At 38.7% G+C, this 23,024-nt stretch overlaps 1 protein-coding gene across 3 annotated transcripts in view; it reads left to right on the top strand.

Annotated features, from left to right (window-relative positions):
• The window catches only part of LOC132912090 (ras-related and estrogen-regulated growth inhibitor-like), an 86,900-nt gene that overhangs the window by 53,049 nt on the left and 10,827 nt on the right, over nucleotides 1-23,024 (top strand). For all 3 annotated transcript variants that reach the window (XM_060969198.1, XM_060969196.1, XM_060969197.1), the window contains one exon: nucleotides 13,745-13,926. In XM_060969198.1, the coding sequence (XP_060825181.1) occupies nucleotides 13,745-13,926 (182 nt within the window). The remainder of the gene's footprint in view (nucleotides 1-13,744; nucleotides 13,927-23,024) is intronic.

Genomic DNA, 23,024 nt, shown 5'->3' with positions numbered 1-23,024 from the left:
CGGAACGGAGCGCTGGCGAGGATCGCGATCGTCCTGGCAGCGTGGGAGGGCCGTGGTTAATTGATAATTAAGCGCGACCGGTCTACCGACCGCGCCAGCGGCCAGCGCCGAATTTAACGACGCTGTTTCTGCGCGGCATTAATCATCCGATAAATCATCGTAACGGATTTGCCTGGCTTGTATCCCGGCTGCGGCGAACGGCTAGCGGATTCGTCCCAGGAACCGTGCTGCGATGTTGATTTGCTGCGCACACTCACAATATCTTGCGAGAAATGCAAAGTTACAGAAGATCATTTTGTCTTTCAGCAATTTATTCGTGGAATTTATCGTTTTGTTTATTTGTTGCGAGTACGCTACAGGCTCGATAGGCTGTGTGACGATACGAAGGTAAAACGTGTTATGAATTTAAGGAGCGTTCAGACGATCGATATCATTGTCCATATTTAAGTTTATATTTATTATTATTTTTCAACACGATGTCGAGGACTTCAAATATTGAAGAGTAATACTGATCGTCCGAATGATACTTTAAAAACTTCTTGAGATTCTTGTATCGGGATTGTGGGCTGGCTACAAATCTCTATGCTCGCGGTTGTGAATGATACGCGGTGAAAAATGGAGCAAACGTATACGATATCAGTAGCGGAGATTTGCCGTGATAAGAGCACGCAGCGATTGGTTTGATTTAGATTATAGTATCGTAATATAGTAGTGTGATATTTAAGCAAGTATTGCGTTCATTCGCCAAACACGCGAATCTACGTTTCTTAGTATCCATCTTTGTAGAATGTATTTTCACCAACAGAATGACGAAATCTACCGGTGTTGGAAGATAAGTCGACGTGGTTGTATGGTTAAGACGCGATATGAATTCAGAAACGTCTTCACATTCTTGAGCAACGTTATCGATTTCGTATGTAGATGGATTCGTTCACGTGGTTTGAGTCTTATCGTTAATGCGTCGTTTTTGTTATAGGCTGTCTTCGCGAACGGATTGACAAAATCTACCAATGGTCGCAATTTAGCCAGACGAAAATCCGGTTTCCTCGGGAAATCAAACTTTTACGATTTAATCTAAACTACTTGGTATATTTACTCCAATTTATTTTTTTACGCTCTTAGAGTTTAGAAATTTCTCCAAGATAGTTACGTAGATATGAGAAACGATCCTGATCATTGATCCCTATGGAAGATTAGCAGAAGGCCTTGGAAAAAATCAGCCTCGTTGTACGTAAGCTCGAAACGCGACAAGCTGGAGGTAAAAACGGTAACGAGCTTATTTCTGGTTCCGAGAATGTCGGGTGATAACATCCTTGGACGATCGTTAGATCCATAAGATACGATCGACTCGAGAACTTTTGTCAATTATTGTTCGTTTTTATTCGCGTGACTTTTTCCGCTCCACACCATCGCCGAGCTTTAGGGGAACATAATGTTCGCCTTTTTACAACGCACGCGAAAATAACTCGCTTTCACGACGAAGGGAAACAAAGGACAAGCGATACTTTGTTTCTTTTTAGTGATTTAAGGTGTGGTAGTTAAAAAAAAAAAAGATATTACAGTGGTGGGTGGCTGGAAAGCGTCGATGGCCTTTAAAATTCCATTCGTCCACACGGGATGCCTGGGGATTTTACGAATTTTGGTAATATGCATTTAAAAATGAATGCAAGGGACATTTTAATAGCGAGGAAAATATCCGTATGCTTAATATGGTATGACATATCGGTACTTGCAATTTTATTTATTATTGGTACAGTATAAGAAATTGTAATTTATGTATGTTGGTAATATCGTAGAAATTATTCACGTCATTCCAATAGTACCTCAAATGGAATTAAGAAGCTTACGTATTGCAAATTGTATTAAAGCATACGTGTCAGGGTATATCGCAAGGTATCTTCCACCAATATTAATCTTAAAATCGTACATCCTCCAAATCCAAAAAATTGTACATCACTCGCTGTTTGAAAAATTAAATATCTATCATGTATAACGCTGTGTAATTCGAAACAACTCAAACCTACATAAATGATATATTTTTTAAATACGCTTTTTAAATCTTACTTCATTCACCGTTAATCTTCCCAGTATTAAAATCAAAAGATTCTTTTATAATAATTATGAACTCCTAGATCCCCGAGTAGTAAATTGAAAAATTCGAAACACCTTCGCAAGCGTTCATAAAAGATATAATCTAGCAAACACGATGATGGCACCCCGCTGGGGGTAGTCACCCACATGCTATATTTTATTTTTATTTTTTTTCCCAATAACTAAGATATAATACTTTACCAAATGTCCTTCAGGACAAATTGTAAAAACCAAAATAAACTATAAAAAAAAACCTTCGCAAGCGAAGAAAATTGTCTTTGTGGAAGGTTAAAGATCGCGAACGACGCTTTCTTCTCGCCAGACGACCGTCACTGAAATTCTGCTAATCGTCGAATTCCCACGTGTGCAAATAAACCGCGGAAACGCGTCAAAGCACCGATGCAATTTTTAAAAACGTTCGACGCGGTAGCCTCTCCGAAAATAGCTATGGCTGTGGCCAGGAACAAAGAGGCGACCGTCGGAAGGGCCATTTTTCATCGGCGCAGCCCGACGCTAAAGGACTCGAGCCAGCATTAATTATTTCCCTTCGGCAGATACTTGTAACAGCCTCGTGACCGGTTGGTAATTAAGGTCAGGCGAAACGAGAAAAGCTGCGCGTACCATTTTATGCAACCGCGTGTCGTCCACCCCTTTTAACCCTTTTGCAGCGATACTCCGTTTACCGGCATTGTCCGGCTTAATGAACGGGGATAATAAGCAGACTCGGGATATTTACGTAAACGCGTGTCTCTACTGAAAACAGCTAAAGAAACGGAGACTAAAAATTTGTTTTGTCGCGAGTAGATTGGCGATATGCGGCAAAAGATGCGAGACTTAAGCAACAAGCGTCGTTGATTGAATATCGCGGCGAGTACCACATACTTGGGATATTTTACATGCTTTATATATTTTCGTACATTTTATATATTTTTACATAAACACCCATAGAGCGGAATTAGCAGAGTGTCTTGACAATTCGCTGTTTATTTTGCATTCTGTGTATGATTTATGTTGAGCCATCTCTCAAGTAACATGGTCACTTTGGTAGCCAAGTTTGAAACAAGTTTGAAGTTGCTACTAGTGGAGTTTCAGAAAAATTGGCACAGGAAACTTAACAGGGAGAGACGACGAACTACGAATGCACTGGAAAATTCATCACCGATGTACCGCTAACATTTTTTATTCTCTTCTAGCATACGAAAAGCAACGACTAAATTACTTACGGGATGACCTAATACTGTTCCCATGTATAAGAACGTATTTTTATTAAATATACGTAAACAAACGGTATGGTGAATATTTTATCGAGCCAGCCTTCGCGATCCGAGGATTAAACATCCCTTAAAGGATAAAGATGGCATTATATTAGAAACGTCAACAGAGATTCGATCGGTTATGCAGGCCCATTGACCAGTTTCGTTGGCTCGTGAGGCGAGTTCAATGGAATCGAGATATTCCACCTTTCCCTTGTGTATCGCGTTACAACGCCGCTTTCATTCGACTTCGTCAGGTAGTATGCGAACCGAAACTGTCTTAAACTCGCGCCAAGCCACCCACGCGCGACCTGATACTCTATCTTTCAGCTGATACGACTAGGTGGACGTCTATATAAAGAATAACAGTACATTTCGCGAGTAGAGACAGCCTGTGCGACCGGATAGAATACCTGGCAGCGAACGTCATACGATAGAACGAGTCCAAGAGGAAAATTAAGTAATATAACAGATCAGTGTCATTCTTTCATTCGTCGTTCGATTTTTCGCCCTTTGCTTCGTCTTTTTGTATCGAATGTCTGGATAAGGCTAAAATCGGCGAAGATGTAGGTTATTTTAACCGTTTATAGTCCACTGATAGCGCCAGACACACGTTGATAGCGTGGAAATTGTATTGTAATTTGTCGATGGTATCATAAATAAGGAAAGTAAAGGACAAGGAAGTTCGTCGTCCAAGCAATACATTTATGAACATTTTTGGACTTTTCGTGATAGAGCTGTCGATTTCAATGTGCGGAAATTGTTGAACGATTTTGTCACAAAAATTGTCAGAAAATAACTTTACGATTCGTTGTACTAGTAGTAAATCTTTTCAACGTAGAATCCGTAATTATAGAAGACCTCCTTGGTGTATCGAATTTTTAATTACAAATCTTAATATCGGATGCTGGTATACGTGTAACTTAGGACGATCTTCTTCTTCTTTAACCCATTTGAAATTATTCTCCGTGGCTAAGAATTTCGTTCGTCTGCAGAGATTTATCCTGTTAACAGCCTACGGACTTTACTTACACTTTTATGCATTTACGATAAACTTGAAGATGCGAAGAGCCACAGAATGCATATAATATACAAAGGACACAGAACATTCAAAGTGAAATGCTCGTTGTAATGTTCTGTAGACGAAACGGATTACTACGTAGATTTTTCTAATTCTCTTCGTAAAATTATGAAATTGCATAAATCAATCTTCGTGCTGCAACTAAAAAAGTCACTTTGTTGAAAAACAAAATATGGAAGAAATGAAACGTCCGAAGTATATAGTAGCTGCTGATTTTAAAATCAGATAAAATATGAATATCTGAACTTTATACGCGTCAACCTAACGTAATACCTTCTTCCTCTTCGTACAGAAGACAAGCGAGTGGTAGCGTAATCCTCTTGGAAGAGGAATCGAATCGTAATTAAGACACGACAGAGGAATCGTCTGTGAAACGAACGACACACGGTGGGCGGAGATGGCTGTTGGAAATTCGATTTTAATACCCTGGAGGGGGATCGAGTCGTAAACGTCGCCGATTTTATGAAGTCATTCAGCTTTTCCCTCCCGCGGCAATAAAACGTGTTTCCTCTGCGTGAAGTATTAACCAGAAAGGATCGACCTGTCGTAAATCTTATGGCATTGCGTGTCTTTTGTACGCCCATTTAGGAAGTCACGTCTATGAAAGATCGATCGCTTAAGATCGTGGTTACCGTTGCGAAAAGGAATTAAGAAAAGAGAATGGTTTGAGTCAACACAGGTGAAACGAAACTGTGATAAAATGTCATTGATCGTTGCTGGTTATTTCGAGAAAATTAATTGGTGTTACTGATGCAAGATTACGGGTGATTAATCTTTTCACGCAATCATTTCTTTCTATATTGCGTAAAGCATTAAATTATCCTTTATGCGACCAACCGAAGGGTATAAGTAAGTTAAGTGTTTAAAACTTTTGCATAGATTTAAGTAAAAATATCCAAAGAATAGAGATCTGGAGGACTCTTGAGAAATATGGAACTAGGGTTGATTTTAAAATCCGTTCTTATTATTTTCTATCCAATTACGATTTTTTTTTTTTTTTTTTAATAAAATAAAATGTACGAAAATTGTTTCAATTTTGTATTGAATATCTTCTTAACCCATTATAATCGATTACTAAAATTTCCGGTCGAATTACGTGTTGCTTCTACCTTAAAAAGTACCTCAAGTTTGAAGGACACGTGCAAAAATTATTATTGGCACGTATGATGTGTCTTCTCGATTTTTTGTCGAATATCTTCTTAAATCACTACGATCGATTACCGAAATTAGACGGAGCTTGAAATATAAAAATTTGTGGCTCCCAGCAAGGCGAAATAAATCACTTTTCGTGATCACCGAATGTCCACGAATTCTCAGCTAATGGATTAATCACATCTTCTTTCTCCCCTCGACATATCCTCAAACAATCGTCAACGTCATCGTACACCTGTGCTCTCATCGTTCGACGTTTAACGCAGCGCCGACAAGAAAAACTTCACTTACTCCCCTGACTATTCTCTCCTTTCCCTTCTAATTACGATCTTGCCGTGGAACAGGACACGTGACTGGTGTTCGTAAGCGAGCCCTTGAAAAGGGGCATTGTTTCGTTGCGGAAGAAGCGTTCAGGGACACGATAGAAGCAGAAAAGATATTGCCAGGCCGCGTCATGCCGTGTCGTGGACAGTTCCACTCTTCTGCGAGCCTCTTATGCAAGTGCATGTGCGATGTAACCAAGTGCACGCGTTTAATAGGAAAGCATAGGCGTGCAATAGGTAAAATATGTATGTTGGTTGGTATAATCAACGCGACGAACTGTTTGACGCTGCATGAAATTCCAAGAATCAGACCTCGCAAGGATGCAGACTCGTATAATTACTAAATTGCGGGTTTCCATGCAAATTCATATTTTTGAGAATACAATTAAAATAGTAGAGCCTCGGTAGAAAATTGTTTTATCTATCGCGTATTATAGAAAGCACTGTAATTTGCATATTTTATACGTATTGTTTTCTTTTTGTTTTACATATATTACGCGCATTCTCTGCAATTTTACACTTTCAAATACAAACGTATAAAAATGCACGATCTAATAATTACAGTATTTCGATTGCCTATATGAGGTCTGTCAAAAGTAAAATTTAACAATCCTTCGTTCAAAATCCTACGAGGTGCATAATTATTTAAAGAGGAAGATTGCCTCGAGTAAGAAATAAAACTTCTTTGCGCAAGCGAGTTTCAAAGGTTTTGCGCCATTCAAAATGATACACCGGTGAAGTACAGTCAAACAGACGTCTTAAAAGCACCATAAAATTGAAGTCCACCTTACTGTCTAACGATCGCGTTACTTCTGTTTGTCGTTGCTTCGAGAAAATTACGCGCATACTTGCTTAGCAAATAATGATACACCGGAATGACAGAGGCGATCTTTATGCCTGCTATTCAACATCGTCTTGCAGCCTCCATCGAGGACTCGTTAAATGTCTGAAATAAATCTTAAAGAAGTTTTTACGCGTCTAACGTTAAATTGCAGAATGAAAAGTTCATGGGAAAAATTGGAAAAAAAAAGAGAAAAGGTTGGAGTTATTTTATCGAATAATGTACGAATCGTTTCTTTCGACCAATGTTTCCATAAATAACACATTCCACTTCCGTTTATCCAAATAGAACTTCCATCTGTCTGGGAGATGGAAACCTTGCGTGAAACCTTGAAGTTGCTTTTTCGCTGTACTCCTCGTATTTGGTAATACTACTCGAATTTATGAAGTTACCCAATCGATAGCTTTCGAATATCAAAGAATGCCCATTGAATCTGAAACGAACATGTCATTTGACTACATACCTTAGCTAATTAAAGCGATCACCTGGAAGACGGTTTGTATCCTGATTTGGTAATCTAATTAACTTTCTTTCTGTTCGCTGATTAGGCTTCGAGTCGTCGAATCTTTTAAGTGAAAGCTATTCTCTTAAATTACATAGCTGCATATTCAGCTTCTACGAGATGTAGAATATTTCGTAGAAAATATTCTTTTGCATGTGGAAGAGGATCAAATGTAGTAATACTGAATCGGTAGAGCTTAAGGTTAGGAATCTTTCAATTCGAAAGTTACTTTCAGTGAAAGAGCGATACGATACTTTTTATTTCTCTATCGTTGACAAATTTCTTAAATTCGTAGGAGGCATGAAAGGATCGTCAGTGATACGCATGATTTTTTTTTTTAATCTTAAAGCATTAGAGATCTTTCTGCTCGTTAAAACGAGAATAAGATTATCGTCGCGAAAATTGTGAACAGGAGAAAACCACAGGGTTAATACACATAAAAATTCATTTCCTAATGGAATTTCAAAATGTTTTGTATAGCACACACAATACAGGAAGGTCCGTAACTGATGATACAAATGTGTACGGGGTGATTGTACGAGAAAAGATAAAGCGAAGATGCAAAATAAAATTGTTCCACGGGTTTCGTTTTCGAAAAAAACAAGTTCGAAAATTAAACTTGTCTAATTTTGCAACGAACAAGAGTAAATAATCGACAGCAGGTTAAGCTCCGCGTGAAAATAAGTAAAAAATGTGGAATAAAATATTTTCACAAGACGCTTTGTTCCCGAGAGACAAGAATTTGTACAATACCATGCACAAATGTACCATTTTTAATTGAACATGTTCTTCGAAAACGAGGGCTTAAGCGAAGGAATTCTATCTCACGATCTTGATTTATTTTCGTACGTACAACAACCTTCTGCTGATTGTTTGCTCATACGCAAAGTGATGTGCGCTAAGCCAAGTTCAAGTACACTCGATAAATTTTCAAACTCGATTTCCTCACGAACGAAGCGTCGTATTAAGAAATCTTACCCCTTACTTTCCACTTGCTTTTTCACGTAGAATCACCACCACCGTGGCCGCTTCTACCACCCCAGTCACGGGCCACCCTGTGCATTCGCAGAACGTGTCCTCAAACGTTGCAATATACTTTGCATTTTGAACCTGCGCGCAAAAAGGCGACTCGCCACAGGATACCGGAATCGAAGCGTGTTTACGGAACTGTTACGGAGAGAAGGACCCTCGCAGAGAGGTCGCAAAGCGGAGTGCTGTAATCGAGGGCCGCGTTATTAGCAGACAATATCGGTATCTGGTCCCGCGAATAGTTGCGGATCGTTATCTACGCGATGGTACACGCAGCGGAGACATAACTTGTTCCGGACGATCGTCGCTTATCCCGCGGGATCGCGTGGGCGTTAAAGCGCGCGCGGTTCTCTCGCCCACCTGAATCGATTTCAAATGGACAACACAACCGTCGTCTGTCGCTCGTTTCGTTCTATCCGAGTGTCCTGTTAACGGTCGACGCAGTTAAAAACCGACACCGATCGCGTTTAGCCACGGGATCCTTTTACGACTTTCCGTGTTTCTCGTCACGAAGCCGTGGGATTTGTTAAGCTTCGTCGTTTCGGTAATTGTTGGCGGGTCGTTAGGAATAGCAGCCGTGTTTTACGAACAGTATGAGCCTGTGATGGTCTTTTCAGAGGATTGAGCGATAAGCTAAACGAGTCTCCTGTCGCGAAATGGAATATATTGGCAGGAGATTATCAAAGGATATAACAGATAGCGTAAATTGAAACGTTGTAAGATTTTTGTCATAGTTTTCCTTAAATATTAGTAGGAATATTAATTATATTAACGTTGTTAGATCGGGTCTGTTGTTGGTTCATTATCGGTATAGAAGTGCGTGATATTTATTTTTGGTATATTTAATCTAAATTATTCAATAACTAATAACATAATCTTAAAGCGCATTATTTTCAAAAATACCAGGCAAAAATGCAGTCCTGTTATTAACTATAATTTGTAAAGAAAATTTCTCGCAGTTCTAAGAATATACTCATTCCTGAAGCAGTTAATTCCAACATATGTTAATCACGTTCCATCTCGATCTTCTCTATCCACAGCGAGTTAAATCCACAAGATTTCGTGTCGGTTTAAGCTATTTTTCGAACTGCCAAATATTATTCGAAACAATGTTTGAAACGCAAAATATTATATGGGAGAGAGTTTAATTTTCGGAACATTCATACCGATCTCATTCACAACAATTAAAAAGCAAATATTTGGCTGGCTACGTTCTTCGATGTGAATTCCAATCGAAATGTTTAAAACTTCCGAAATTGTCGGTGAAACAATGTCAAACGAAAGCATTCCCGTTAACTCGCCCGAAATTCTTGCGAAATCCGCTCTATTTCCAAAACAACGAGCAACGAAACCGGCCAATCGATCGTCCCTACTGTCGCGACATCGACGAATCGTTTCGTCAGTAAAATTAATTGCATGTCCGTTCCTGGAATTGTTGTGAATCATATCGAGTGTTTATCGAGTGCAGCGATACGCGTTGCCACATGGACAAACACCATGCGAAACGATTTCACAACGAACGACTCGTGAGCCCCTGCGTTGCGTAATTCGACGTGTTATCCTGAACCACGCTTCGATTACCATCGATCGTTAAATATGTATGAGAGATTTAACCCTCTGTGGGCAAACTGGGTCGTCGTTGGCGAAATTTCGTCCTTGAATTTCGCCCGGAAAGAATTTTGATTTCTTCTGGAGAACGCTCGAAAAATTTGAATCGAATGGACGCGTAAATGTTATCGGCGTGCACACGCGTCTTCTTGACGAATGATCGTTCAATTTTCGACTCGATGCATTTTAATAGAGAAATTTAGAAAGACAAAGACAGCAGTAAGGGATGAGATTAAAATAAATTAGTTAAATTAAGATTATATTATTATAAGTAGAAAAGACATACAGCTTCTAGGAAAGGATATTTCATTATCTATTTTATCACTAAAATTAATAAGCTTGTAATAGTAGAGAAATGGAGTTTTAGAAAGATTGCTAGGTAAGGGACAGCAGTAAGGTAAGGGACAGCAGTAAGGGATGAGATTAAAATAAATTAGTTAAATTAAGATTATATTATTATAAGTAGAAAAGACATACAGCTTCTAGGAAAGGATATTTCATTATCTATTTTATCACTAAAATTAATAAGCTTGTAATAGTAGAGAAATGGAGTTTTAGAAAGATTGTTCTAGGTTGTAATTTTCTAATTTCAGTGGCATTTATTGAGACGTAGAATCGAGGATATTACAGAATAAGTGCAGTTATAAATCCCATTTAAGAAATTATACCCAGTGTTTTTTTCATATTTCAGTATGTTATAGCCTGTATCATTAAATTATTACGTTTGTTATTGGTAATTAAAAGTCTTCGAAATAAACGATACAATTAATTTTGACATGTTAAACGCGACTCGTGCAAAAAGTGGGACGTCTGAAGGAAAATACAACGTTCTCCTCGACCGTAAAGGGTTAGAAAGCATACATGAACATCGGATAATGGAGGATGGAAGTGGGTAGTAAATCATGGAATAGACCATGTCAAAACGTCCTTCAATATATCATTGTAGGAACGTGCTTAAGGAAATGTCGTAGGTGTGAGAAAATTCTTGGAACATCAGGTAGGTATGATTGAGATGTTTGAAAAACAAGAATTCGAAGATTGACTACGTCTAAAAGTCATTTTCTTGGTACTAAGAGAGTTATTTATAGATGTACAAAATTTACATTCGAGCTAGGTGCCATAGCTTCCAAGTACGTATAACGTTACGACATGCAGGAAACTATTAAAACAGTGAATTTTTTAATCATTAGCCTACGCCACAAGATATTTCCAAACTGCCTTTGACTTTCCCATAATCTCGTTCTTAAAACTGTCGATCATCTCCAAGTTTCTACTTTCTTTGAATAAACTCAAGTTTTGCTTGCAAGCGTTCAATTCTTAGGATCGTTAGTACACACAGTAAGTGATCTTTACCACAATTTCACAATGGTGTAATAATTTCCTAATCTTTCAAAGAAATCTTCCAACATCCTCTCAAGAATAATTTTCAAATATTTTCGATAGTTTCCCAATTTTCTAAACATCCTATTTCGCTGCAACAGATTCGTCCATGCAAAGCAAACTTCCAAATTTTACACCAAAATACGATAGCGACGTTTCACTCTCTGAAAACTACCAACTTCTCCCTTCAAATTTCAACACTGGCGCATTCAACCAAATCCTCTACCTATCCTAACCTTGAAAAGACTTCTCCACAGAGTCATCACAGCCTCGATCACTATCATCTTCGAATCGGCAGAAACAGCACTTCCATCTCGTTTCCCGTATCAATCAACCAAGCGAACATCGTATTCTTCACCGGCCTGCCAGGTGTTTGTTTCCGCGTCCTTCGAAAAATCCCTCTTCCTCCGTTGTGACAGACGTCCTCGAGATCGTGCCAATTATAGTGACCAGATGCCAGGCTTGGCGATTTAGCAGATGGAAAAGGTTCACGGCCACGACGATCACCTTGGTCGATCCCGCGAGACTAATGCGCTTAGACCCTTCCTTCCTATACACACCGATCGTCGATGATCACGATCTCGTCGATCCTGTTCCCGGGTAATAATTACCGGCTGGCTGTCAGTGCCAGGTCAATGGGAAAGCATTGGAACGGCTACGAGAATCGACAGCTTCCGCGGGTCGTTAAACCTGAAACGCTTCTCGCTGCCGTGCGCCACCAGGATACGTGGCTCCGCGACTCTTTTCGTCGTGATCGATGCATTAGCAATTAGAACGCGGAATTGGGTCTTTCTCTCTCTCTCTCTGTCGATGATTCTCTTCCTTTCAATTGGAAATCGATCGAGTCGTTGTGTAAGACGAAGCTGGTTAGAGATGTAGAGCTACAAGTGGCGATTAGGTAGTAGCAGGTTTCTAATTGCTTTAGCAACGATTTAAACAATTTTGGAAGAATTTTGAGGAATTTAGAGAATCGAAGCATTGCGCGTTGGAGGATGCTTTGCTTGATCGTTTGGCGGGAGATACAGCTTGGGTTGCTAAGTGATTTGATTTGTGTGCTTTGTACAATAGAAGCAGCACGAGGAATAGCTTAGGTTGCGTAGGATTCTTCGGGGGAAAAGATTTTGGAAATTCGATACAGAATAATAATATTAGGATCTAGGGATCGTACATAATAGCCTAGATGAAATGATTTTGTAAATTTTTCTGTAGAATAGGATATACAAACGCGTGGAATATTTAGAGCAAAGATTCGAGGAATCTGGTTTTACTCTGTAAGCAAAGTCAAATAAAACTGATTAGCAAGTTTCGATTAAAGAAGTAACGCAAAGATTACGAGTCAAAGTAGACTAGCATAGACGAATCTTTAACTAGCGTACTACATAAAGCGAAAGCTCGTTTCCACGAAACGACACGATTCTCGAAACGTCTGAAAGAATCGTAAAGGAAGTGACTACGATCTTCTTCTCGTGGTGCAGCAGGTCGGAAGTGTTTCGAGCATCGACGATCGGTCGGAAGGTCAGAGGTGAGGCCTCGAGCGTGCCTCGAAAATAGAACGTGGTCACGTGGTGGGTACCGGTTTAGGCCGTTTCTATTTCAATTATCGCGCGACCGGGCAATTTGCTGGCGTTTAATCGCCGCCGAATCGCCGGCTAGCTTCGGGCTCGATTATAATTCTCTTCTCCACGTGTGTATACGTGGGGTTAGAGCAAAGTGAAACGGCGCGCGTGCGCGACCATCCGAGATCTAGATCGGGACTTTCCAGCCGCTCGTTCAGGAATGTTGATTAACGTGTTAATTAAGCGGCGCCGTTCATGCAAAAATTCGAACTGGTAGAAATGAGAAGAAAATTATTTCTCGCCGTGTATCTCGTTTTTCGTTTACGGTGGTTCAATGAAATTCACCTCTTTTCCCGAAGGGATAAGATAATGTTCGGGTCGAAAGTGAAATCGAAATTTTCTTTTCTCTCTCTGCCTCTCTGTGTCTCTCTCTCTCTCTCTCTCTGTTTGTTTTTAAAGTTATTCCGCGGGAGGAAAACTGGAAGTTACATGGACCCAGTTTCGTCTGTGGCTTACGTAAGAGAAAAGTTGCCACGATTATCCCGCCATTTTTTCCCCAACTTTCTAAAATTTCTAAGTGTTACGTTACGTCCAGTGGAATGGTTCGATCAAGTTCGAGAAGTTGAGCAGAATTTAACGCCAGATTCCTTCTTTTAGTTACGATTTTCAGTCTCTTGGATGTTTCTCATATCGAGTAAAATAGTACGACAGAGACGAGTTTATGCAAATTTCAGTCTCTGTAGGACGATCTTTAATCGATCGAAACAGGTTCATTTTTTCATACTTGATTCGTTTCATTTACATTCTGTGCCATTTAATAGCAACTTCGTCATTGTTTGTTCGATCGCTATTTAATTCTGCTTTTTATCTCGCTTTCTATTCGATAGTCGTACTAATCTTTTTTCTTTCGTTTGTCTTTTTTTTTCAGGAAAATGGTTGTCTTTACTCTCACATACGATGGGGCGAGGCTTTCGTGGTCGTTTACAGCGTGACGTGCAAACGAAGTTTTCAGGAAGCTCGCGGATTGCTGAAGCAACTGGCTGACTTACGTCTGCCATCCTACTTCACTGCTCTGTTGCTCGGCAACAAGAGAGATCTGGATCATGCTCGGTGAGTGTTAGATCCAACTATACGCGTTAAGATTAGCGAATTAAAGGTCACAGCCGCTGCGGAGATTAATTCGGTATTCTAGTACGGTAACATGCTCGCATAAACGATAATATCTCGACGATACTATACCGAAAATTTTTTGGCATTCTAATAATTTTCCTTCGGTTAAGTTCTATTAATCGTCGTGAATATCGAAATATCTAACCGAGCTACACGATATTAGATCGATGTGAAAATATCAGTCCGCGATGCTACATATACTGTTGCTTTATACAGAATACTAAGTCCCGTTAGCGCTGTAACAGAGAACTATAAAAGAGATTTTCAGTTTAGAGAACCGATTGACGTAATCTTATTACCACTACAAACGTAAATGGCTTAGTAAGGTTTCAGAAAGTTATCTGAAAATACAAATATCAAGTCCATAATAATTCTACATAATTTTATTAACATAACTGCTTGCAACAAGAATATTTTGGTATTTTGTATCTAAAAGTTATCGGGAAGCATAAATATCGAGTCTAAAAGTTTGGAAAGTTGTTTGATATAATGTTATTAACTGAACGAGTCACCTCGACCACTTCAATGTCTCTCGTGTTTGTATGAAAAAGCTATCAGGAAACATAAATATCAAAGAACCTATAATCTTGTAGAATTAAAATCCAAAAAATTATCAGAAAATCCGAGTCTAAAGTAAAGCGCAGGTCCAAACGAGATCCAAGTCTAAGTACCAAGCGTAAAAGTTTAGAAAGTTGCTCGACATAATTTTATTAACTTAACAGCTTCAAACAAAAATACTCTCGTCTTTTATATCCAAAAATTATCAGGAAATATAAATATCAGGTCTAAGAGTTCAGAGGATTGCTCGACATGGTTTTATTAACAAACCGAATCACCTCGACCACTTTAGTGCCTCGGTCTTTTGTATCAAAAAATGATCAGGAAACATAAATACTAAAGAACCTATAATCTTCTAGAATTAGAAACCAAAAAATCAGAGAATATAAATACCAAGTGTAAAAGTTTAGAAAGTTGCTCGACATAATTTTATTGACGCAACAACTTCAAACAAAAATATCCTGCTCTTTCATGTCCAAAAATTATCAGCAACTATAAACACCAAGCCTGAGAGTTTAGAGAATCAGCCGACATAATTTTATTAACAGAACGAATCATCTCGACCACTTCAATGCGTCGATCTTTTGTATCAAAAAATTTCTATCAGGAAACATAAATATCAGAGAACCTGTCATCTTCTAGTTCGAGTCCCAAATACATTATGCATATTACGTTACAGGATTTTCCATGGTTGAAAAGTTAATATTTTTTAAACTGAATAGCGAAGAAGAAAAAAGAAAAGGAGTCGATCCGTTACACTGGAACCACTCGTAAGAAAGACAGGGATCCGACGATCGAATGGAAGGCACGGCCATTCGAATTTTCCAAGCGACTAGCACCGACGATACAAAGGAAAAGCTTGGAAGTGGCGATCGACGTGGCCGATCGAAATCGCGTCGACTAATCGGATCGAGCGATTCTCGACGCGCTCGGGCCCGCGTCAATCGCCTCGTTACAAAACCGTTAAACATAATAAACACGGTGGACGGTGCAGTGGTCTGACCCGTTTCTCGCGCGGCCCCCGAGTCTTCGACACACTTTTCCCCTGGTTTGATTGTCATCTAATTGCTGGTCCTTGTCCATGGTACGGAAAGAATCGCGATATCATTGGCCGACTGCTGATCGCCGAATACTCGCTGACTTCACGATCACGCCCCTGGCGATTTCACGCTGTCTTGCGTGTATAAATATGTACTTATGCTCGTACAGCTTCGTGCAAAAGTTTGATTCTTCTAAACAGAGTAAGAAGCAAGATGTGCTCCTGCTGTTATTTTGATCGTTTGACCCTGTTGCGATCTTCCAATTCTTATATCCTGATCTTATTCTTATTATTAAAAGTAATATTAAAAAGAAAAAAATGTTTATATCTCGAAATTGAAGCAGATAAGTTGCTTTTTTAAAGTTAAGAAATTTTTTAACGACAGACGAACAACGTCAAACGATGTTAACTCGAAGATGACCCAGAGAACGCGCTAGCTCTTTAGACTCAGACCTGACTCTTTATTCGTCTAATTATATTTTTATTTATTTAAACTTTCAATGTTAGATTAATAATAATTTTTTATTTAAACTTTCAATGTTAGATTAATACAAAAAAATAGAATTATATGAATAAAGAATCAGGTCTGAGTCTAAAGAGCTAGCGCGTTCTCTGGGTCATCTTCGAGTTAACATCGTTCGACGTTGTTCGTCTGTCGTTAAAAAATTTCTAATCTAACATTGAAAGTTATATATAAACTCGTATCGACGTTTTATAAATTTCATTTTGCGCCAATCAATCGCGACAGTAATACTTTCCTGTTAACAAGATGATTCATGTAATTATGGTTATAGAGAATCAAGTGATTCTTAATGTTTAGAATACCCAATATAATTATTCATACTTGTCACACTTGGGACTTTGTTCCGAATAATGTATACAAGCCTGATTGATTAAGAGAAAGAACGATAGTGGTGTTTTATTTGGAAGAAAGTGACGGGCGTGTCTGTTGCCGATTGAACTGCGGTTTTGATTAGTTTCGACTTTGCATTGATTGGATTTTGTATGACGAGTTGAAGATGAGTTCCGTGAATTGTCAGAGTTGGCGTCTTCATCGAGCGTACAAGAGTATTCGTTGGCTCTAAAAATAAGAAAAGAACGTAAAACAGTATTCTTTTTTTAATTGCTTGACTCATTGTTTAAGCTGGACAGATGTAAAATTAGATCGGAATGTCGAGAATTTGGCACGATCTATTTTCCAACGATTGATCATTCCATGGGACAACTTGTAATTAATCGTCTTTGTAAACAACTACGGTTCTACAACTACTTGATATAAACGATATATATATGTTGTAACGATATATAACAGCGTCGTGTCTGTATTTTACATTTTCAACTATTCCTACTCATTCTCAATTGTTTCTATAGAAGGAACAAAGATTCCTTTTCGTTAAATATGGCGCAAGGATGTCAAAGAATTGGCACATTTATCTCGTGGCGAAAGTTTCGAGCTCTGATTTTTCCTTTGTGCCCTATTCATCGCGGACACTTAAACGTTACACGAAATACCTAACGGTATTGATGATAGTAATACGTCTATACGTCTACCAATCGATTACTCGAGAGCTCCAGTTCTTAATGTAGGCGAAAAACTGTACCAACCTTTTTCGATTCTTCGATCAACACGCATATTCCCACGAAGAAATTTGACAAGTCAAATTAGTCGCGTACAAAGAAATTGCAGCTGAAAGGAAATTTTCTATTTAATTTTTCCTCCTTGTTCCTACCTATAGACACTCGAACGTTGCATGGAATACCTAACGGTATGGATCATAGCGGATTACGTGTAGCGACACAGTGCTCAAGAGTCCTAGTTTGCGATCCAGGTGACAAATTACACTGAGAGGTCTTTAAAAACTTAATGAGTCTGAAATTGCTGTTTCTTCCTTATCTTTGCGTATAATAACGAGACAGATGTAGCAGATTATCGTAGCTTGGTACATATTATTATTATCGATCGTTTGTTCTGTTAACAAGATTGTTGTTTTATCAGAATATCGCAATCGTCTTTTTCTCAAATTCATATTCGTTAGACGATCCAGTCTGATAACAACTGTGAGTCATTGTTTATTATTTTATTTAATAAAGAATACTTGATTCACTATGTTACTTCAATTGGAGAATTTTTATCTCAGAAACGTGTTTTACAGACAGAACATATCTTAAGTAGATACAGACGATCATATAAGTCTACTGTTAAGTACGATAATATTTCGCTACATAGGTCTGCTGTTAAGTAGATACAGACAATCGTACCTTGTCGTATAATTATAGATAACGTCTACGATAATTGCGTAATACGATGATTATAAGAAAGTTAATAAGCGTTGCTTCTAATTATTACCACATCGTTAATTTCTATGGTTCGATCAAATCCACATAACGTTACCACGAGTCGATCAAAGTGTCCGTGGCTGCTTATGAGCGATAACGTACCTGTTCGTCCTATTAATCTCGAGCAGTTCACTTTCCCGATACATGGAGCCCGTGTAGTACTCGCGTACACGCGTGCGTAGACGGTTGCTCGCGCGTGTGCGCTCCGCGATCCGGTAACAGGATCTTCGCGAAACGTTTCCTAGACGAGGCGAGATTTCGCTTGGCGCACGCGATTCGCCAGCTACCGCTTCGCGTCCCTGTTTTTTTCCTGTCACCTACTCTCTCATCCGAAGCTCTCTCGTGATCCACACGCGGTGTCTCTCGACCGCGCGCCGCCTCGCCGCGTGTCTTGGATCGGTGCCTGGTGGCGTGAAACGCGAAACGAGGCGCCACACCGACCGCACTCCGACACCAGAGACCGTTTCGAGCACGACACCCGGTAGTGGTCGCGACTGCTCGCTCATCTAGAAACCGTTCACGCGATCTTCGCTCCGACAGCGATCTGTTTACGCGCGCGAGCGAGCGCGAGTCATCCAACGGCCCAACACTGGCCGACTTGGATACGCCTCTGTCTACTGGCTATCCTGGTCGACGCATCTCTAGATCGATTCAGGCCGTGTCTGTCCGTCGAACGTCGTTCTACGGACGATGCTAAATGGAGGTTATCAGCTTTCCTTTCTTTTTTCTTTTTTGTAGAATTATAGAGCTTATTGTCTCTGCCGCTTCGTACCACTTTTCCATTGCTGCTTCAACAACTCTCTATCATTTCTCGTTGCTTGCAATGGCTTCCTTCGGTGTTTTAGTACACTCGCTGGGTAGATTATTTTAGCGAAAATTCTATTATTATATTTAATATATAGATTATTATTGTTAATATACCAATTATTGTCGTTATATTTAATATATCAGCTGTTATCGTTTCGTATAATATTAAGTATATGAAAATGTTTGTTTCTTATTATATATCAAAATCTTTCTCGTATTCATGTATCGCGCAATGTTCCCAAGTTGCTTTTATACTTGTCTTATCGAGGCTAAAAACGCCCTACTTCTCGGTGGCGATTCGAGTTTACGTTTTCGAGATATTGGAAGGATTTCTTGTAACAGATAAGTGGGACTGAAAGTTTCTGGCTTTGCGATAGTAATTAATAACGTACTATGTAGTTTCATACAAGTTAATTGACGCTGATGGATAGCGATATGATAAATGAGTCGAGTCAGAAGATTTCTTCTCAACAACTAGACTGCGGATTTTTACGCGTTTATAGGAAATTTGAAAGCGCAGAATCGCGCACAATGTACGTACGAAAAATATATCAAATATTCGAAACGTAGTGCTTTCTATAACTCTTTGTAGGTGAAACACCTTTCTACCAAGGTTTCGTTTTTTCAATTATTTTCTTAGATATGAATTTTCAGACAAATTTTCTTTTCCTTCTAGAGCGTATAAAGATTTCCGATTGACCGGTGTACGTACGTTTGATTGTAAATCGCGAAGTAAGATCTTTCATCTTCTGTGAATTTCTCCAAGCCCTGATAACGGAGAGCAATCGTCCGAACCGATTTTCTCTCTTCGTACAAAACGCGAAACGAAGGTGTGGTTAACATTTTGAACCGACTCGCGACGTTGTGCATTTTACGCAATCCTCGTATTAATACGAACTTAAAGTGCATCATCGAGCGTTGCGTGATTCGGACGGGAGAAAGCTAGGAAATCGAACCAGTCGCCAATTTTTCACATATCCCCTGAAAGTTTGTGATAAAGATTGGCCTACGAACAGCCGCTTATTAACCTTGTCAAAACGAGCACTGGCTTCTGAATAATAACTAGAGATAGTTAATGGAAATGAGTTTCGATTCGATAAGCTGAGCTACATAGCACACATATGGTTTATATCTGCTTATTGAAAAGGGTGTAAGTAGATTAGTTAGGCTTTTGTACGTGTGATTATTTATTACGAGGAAGCGTTCAATTATATATAATAATTTATTTTTAAAAAAGTGATTTTTAGAAAAGTGCCATTGGTGTTTTATATATCGTGATTCGAACGTGTGAAGAAGAGAGAGTGAGAGTAGGAGGGAGGGCTTGTGCACGTAACAAATTGACAATTGGGGAAAGTGGGAGAATAATTGTAATCTTTTTCAGAAACGAGATAAACGTACAGAGAATGGTACACGATCATGGTATTTGTCTGGTGGATTTTCCGATGAGTAGCTTACGAACTTTTATGCTTTTATAGGAAATTTAAGAGAGACAGAACAATGCACAGAATGCGCGTAACACGCAGAAATATATGAAATGTGCAAGGTTCAGCAGCTATTATGATACTTGAGCTAGATAAAAACAAACTTCTGCTTAGATTACATTCTTTTCTTTGCCTTTATAAAAATATGAATTTGCATAAATACTCGGAGTCTAATTATGAGTATCCGAGATTTTTCTTTATCTGTAAAATATCTCATATTCTTAGAGAATATTCTACCAAATATATCAAATATATATATTTCATAAAATATCCTAATATTCTACGTTCTATAAAAGCGCACAGAGATATGGAATCTATTTAAAAATTATAAAAATATTTCACAAAATGCTATAATAAATAAAAAGTGGAACTGTGCGTCGTTAATACTAAAGGCGTAACATACTTTCCAATATTTCTCAATATTTTTTCTTTTACCAAGAAATATTTCAAAATCTCGGAAGAAATTCTCGAAACGAACGACGAATGCAACTTTTGAAGAAGATCTCTTAAGGTGGAGATCGATGAAAAATTTAACGGGATAAGATACATGATTTCGCTTTCGTGGCTCGCAAGATCGTACGAAGGAGGGAAACTCAATTACTTTTCGCCTCGGCTTCATTCGTCATTCGAACTGTACGTCCGACTGAATTGACTATTTAGAAACTTTTTGAACAATCCCAGCCTTTCGAGCTCGTTTCATATGCAAATCCTCGGCGATTTTTCGCATCTTTTGAGTAGTCAGTGTCTGAAGGTACTCAAGAGTGAATCACAGCTTCGCGTGTTTTGTGTCGGGCCGAGAGAAAGCTGGCAAACGGTAGTCTTTATCGTCGTAACTTGCGATAACCTTCCATTTCCAGTTTACCGATGCTTCCCTTAAAAATAATCGTGTTCGTGATTGATGGACCGTTGAACGGTCTTTGATTGCTCTTGAGTGGAAAATCACCGTGCCAAGAGAATTCTCGTTTCGAGTATCTTGAATGAAAATTTCTAAAGCGATTGGGACATTACCGGGAATTTCGATGCTTGCACGGTACTTTACTGAATTGCTGCAAGCTGATGCAAATTTATTTAGCAATCGAGTTAATTACTAATGGCTGAATAATTGCATTTCTTTTTTACTAAATTTAACTTTTTATTCTTTGGCGCAGAAATGTCTTTTCCACTACCAAACACGATATAAAATTTTCTCAAGAAATCTCCATTTTTACTTGCGATATCAAGCCTGTTTCGTTTGAAAATTCCAATATATTTGTTTGCGTTTATGCGAAACTTGAAATTACGAAAATCTACAAAATGCATACAGTATATGAAAATACGTAAAATATAGAAAAGCAGAATGCTCGTATAATTGTTGACACGTGAAACGAATCTCTGTTTAAGTTGTACTTGCTTGTTGTGTCTATAGAATGTATAAATTCGCATAAAAATTCGCACAAAACCAATAACGATGTGGAGTAATTAAATCGTTAAAATACACCAGAACCAAGTTAATTAAGCTTTCATACTGGAGACAAATTCTGTCTTTTTATCTGTATCATGGCTCCCCGTATCTGACGATAAATCTACATTTTTACCGTACCAAGGGAAATTAAAACGATCTGATTCGCGCGTTTTAAGATCGTTTCGATGGGGCGCAAGGCAACGAAGATGCAGTTCCGCGTGAAATTGAATTTGACACGAATGCTTTCGCTTCATCCTCGGGCAGAAAAGCCAGTGACACGTAGGTGAACCGGATATCGATATCCCTTATAGGCTACAGCCCTGGAACAGGAATTTCCTGGGCGATCCCCGTAGGAATGCGGATCGTCGTTAGCGAAGACACGTTTCCCACTTTTTTACTCGTCGCTCGCGTTCCTGTATTCATTTACAAACCTCTCTGCATACCGGCCAGCATCCGATGGATTATCTAACAGTCACGATCAGTATCATCGCCACGATCTTTCCATGTTTCTTCGTCAATTCTCTACGATTTAAGCTATTATTTTTAATCTTAATTCGAAAATTTCTTTCTTAATAATTTCTGGCCAAGATTGTTTCGGGAAATGCAACACTTCTTAAGAAATTATGCAACAGCAATATGACTATCAATTTTTGTAACGATGTTTGTGAAAAGATACTTTGGAAATTAGCTTTTGCTAATTGAAAAGAAATTGGCGGAGATGAACTTTTATCGAGAAACATTTTTAGACGTAGTTGTTGATAATCGTTAATAGGTATTAAAAAGTACCATCCTTACCATTGGTAAGTAAAGGTGTGGCTTTTAAATATTTCGTAATTTAATTGTTGCAAATCCAAAAGGGAATTTATAGAATCTTTTAGAATTTATGAGGTGTGTAATGATGGGAGATGTTATCGCTGCATTACGTCTTCGTACATCGATCGGTGTCTTATCGAGTTTCCTATCTCACTTAAATCTCATTTTCTATCGCTATCTTCCTAACGATACGACGCAAGTGAATTTCTCAATCACAGTTGTCTGAATCGATGCGTAAGACAAAAGATACGTGTCTGAAAGTACCGAAATCAGTGCAAGAGATGATTAAAATCTTTCGTGATACATGAGAAAAATTGACGACGAGGGAAATTCATTTCTACTATCGATGTTCTTCTTTCCTTCGTTATTAGTAATATTGTCGTTCATTTTTATAAAATCGATATGATCGATTCGAATCAAATACGCGACAAATTATACTAATGGACAAGATGAAAAAGCTAGGAAATTGAATAAATATCCCTGTTGAGATATGTATAATTTTCTGTGCTGGACTGGGTTAGATGCGTATTAGAGATACTTGTATATGAATATCAGTGTGTGG

The sequence above is a fragment of the Bombus pascuorum genome, chromosome 11, assembly GCF_905332965.1.
Source record: "Bombus pascuorum chromosome 11, iyBomPasc1.1, whole genome shotgun sequence".
Lineage (NCBI taxonomy): Eukaryota > Metazoa > Arthropoda > Insecta > Hymenoptera > Apidae > Bombus > Bombus pascuorum.
This window is presented reverse-complemented; position numbering and strand designations above follow the sequence as displayed.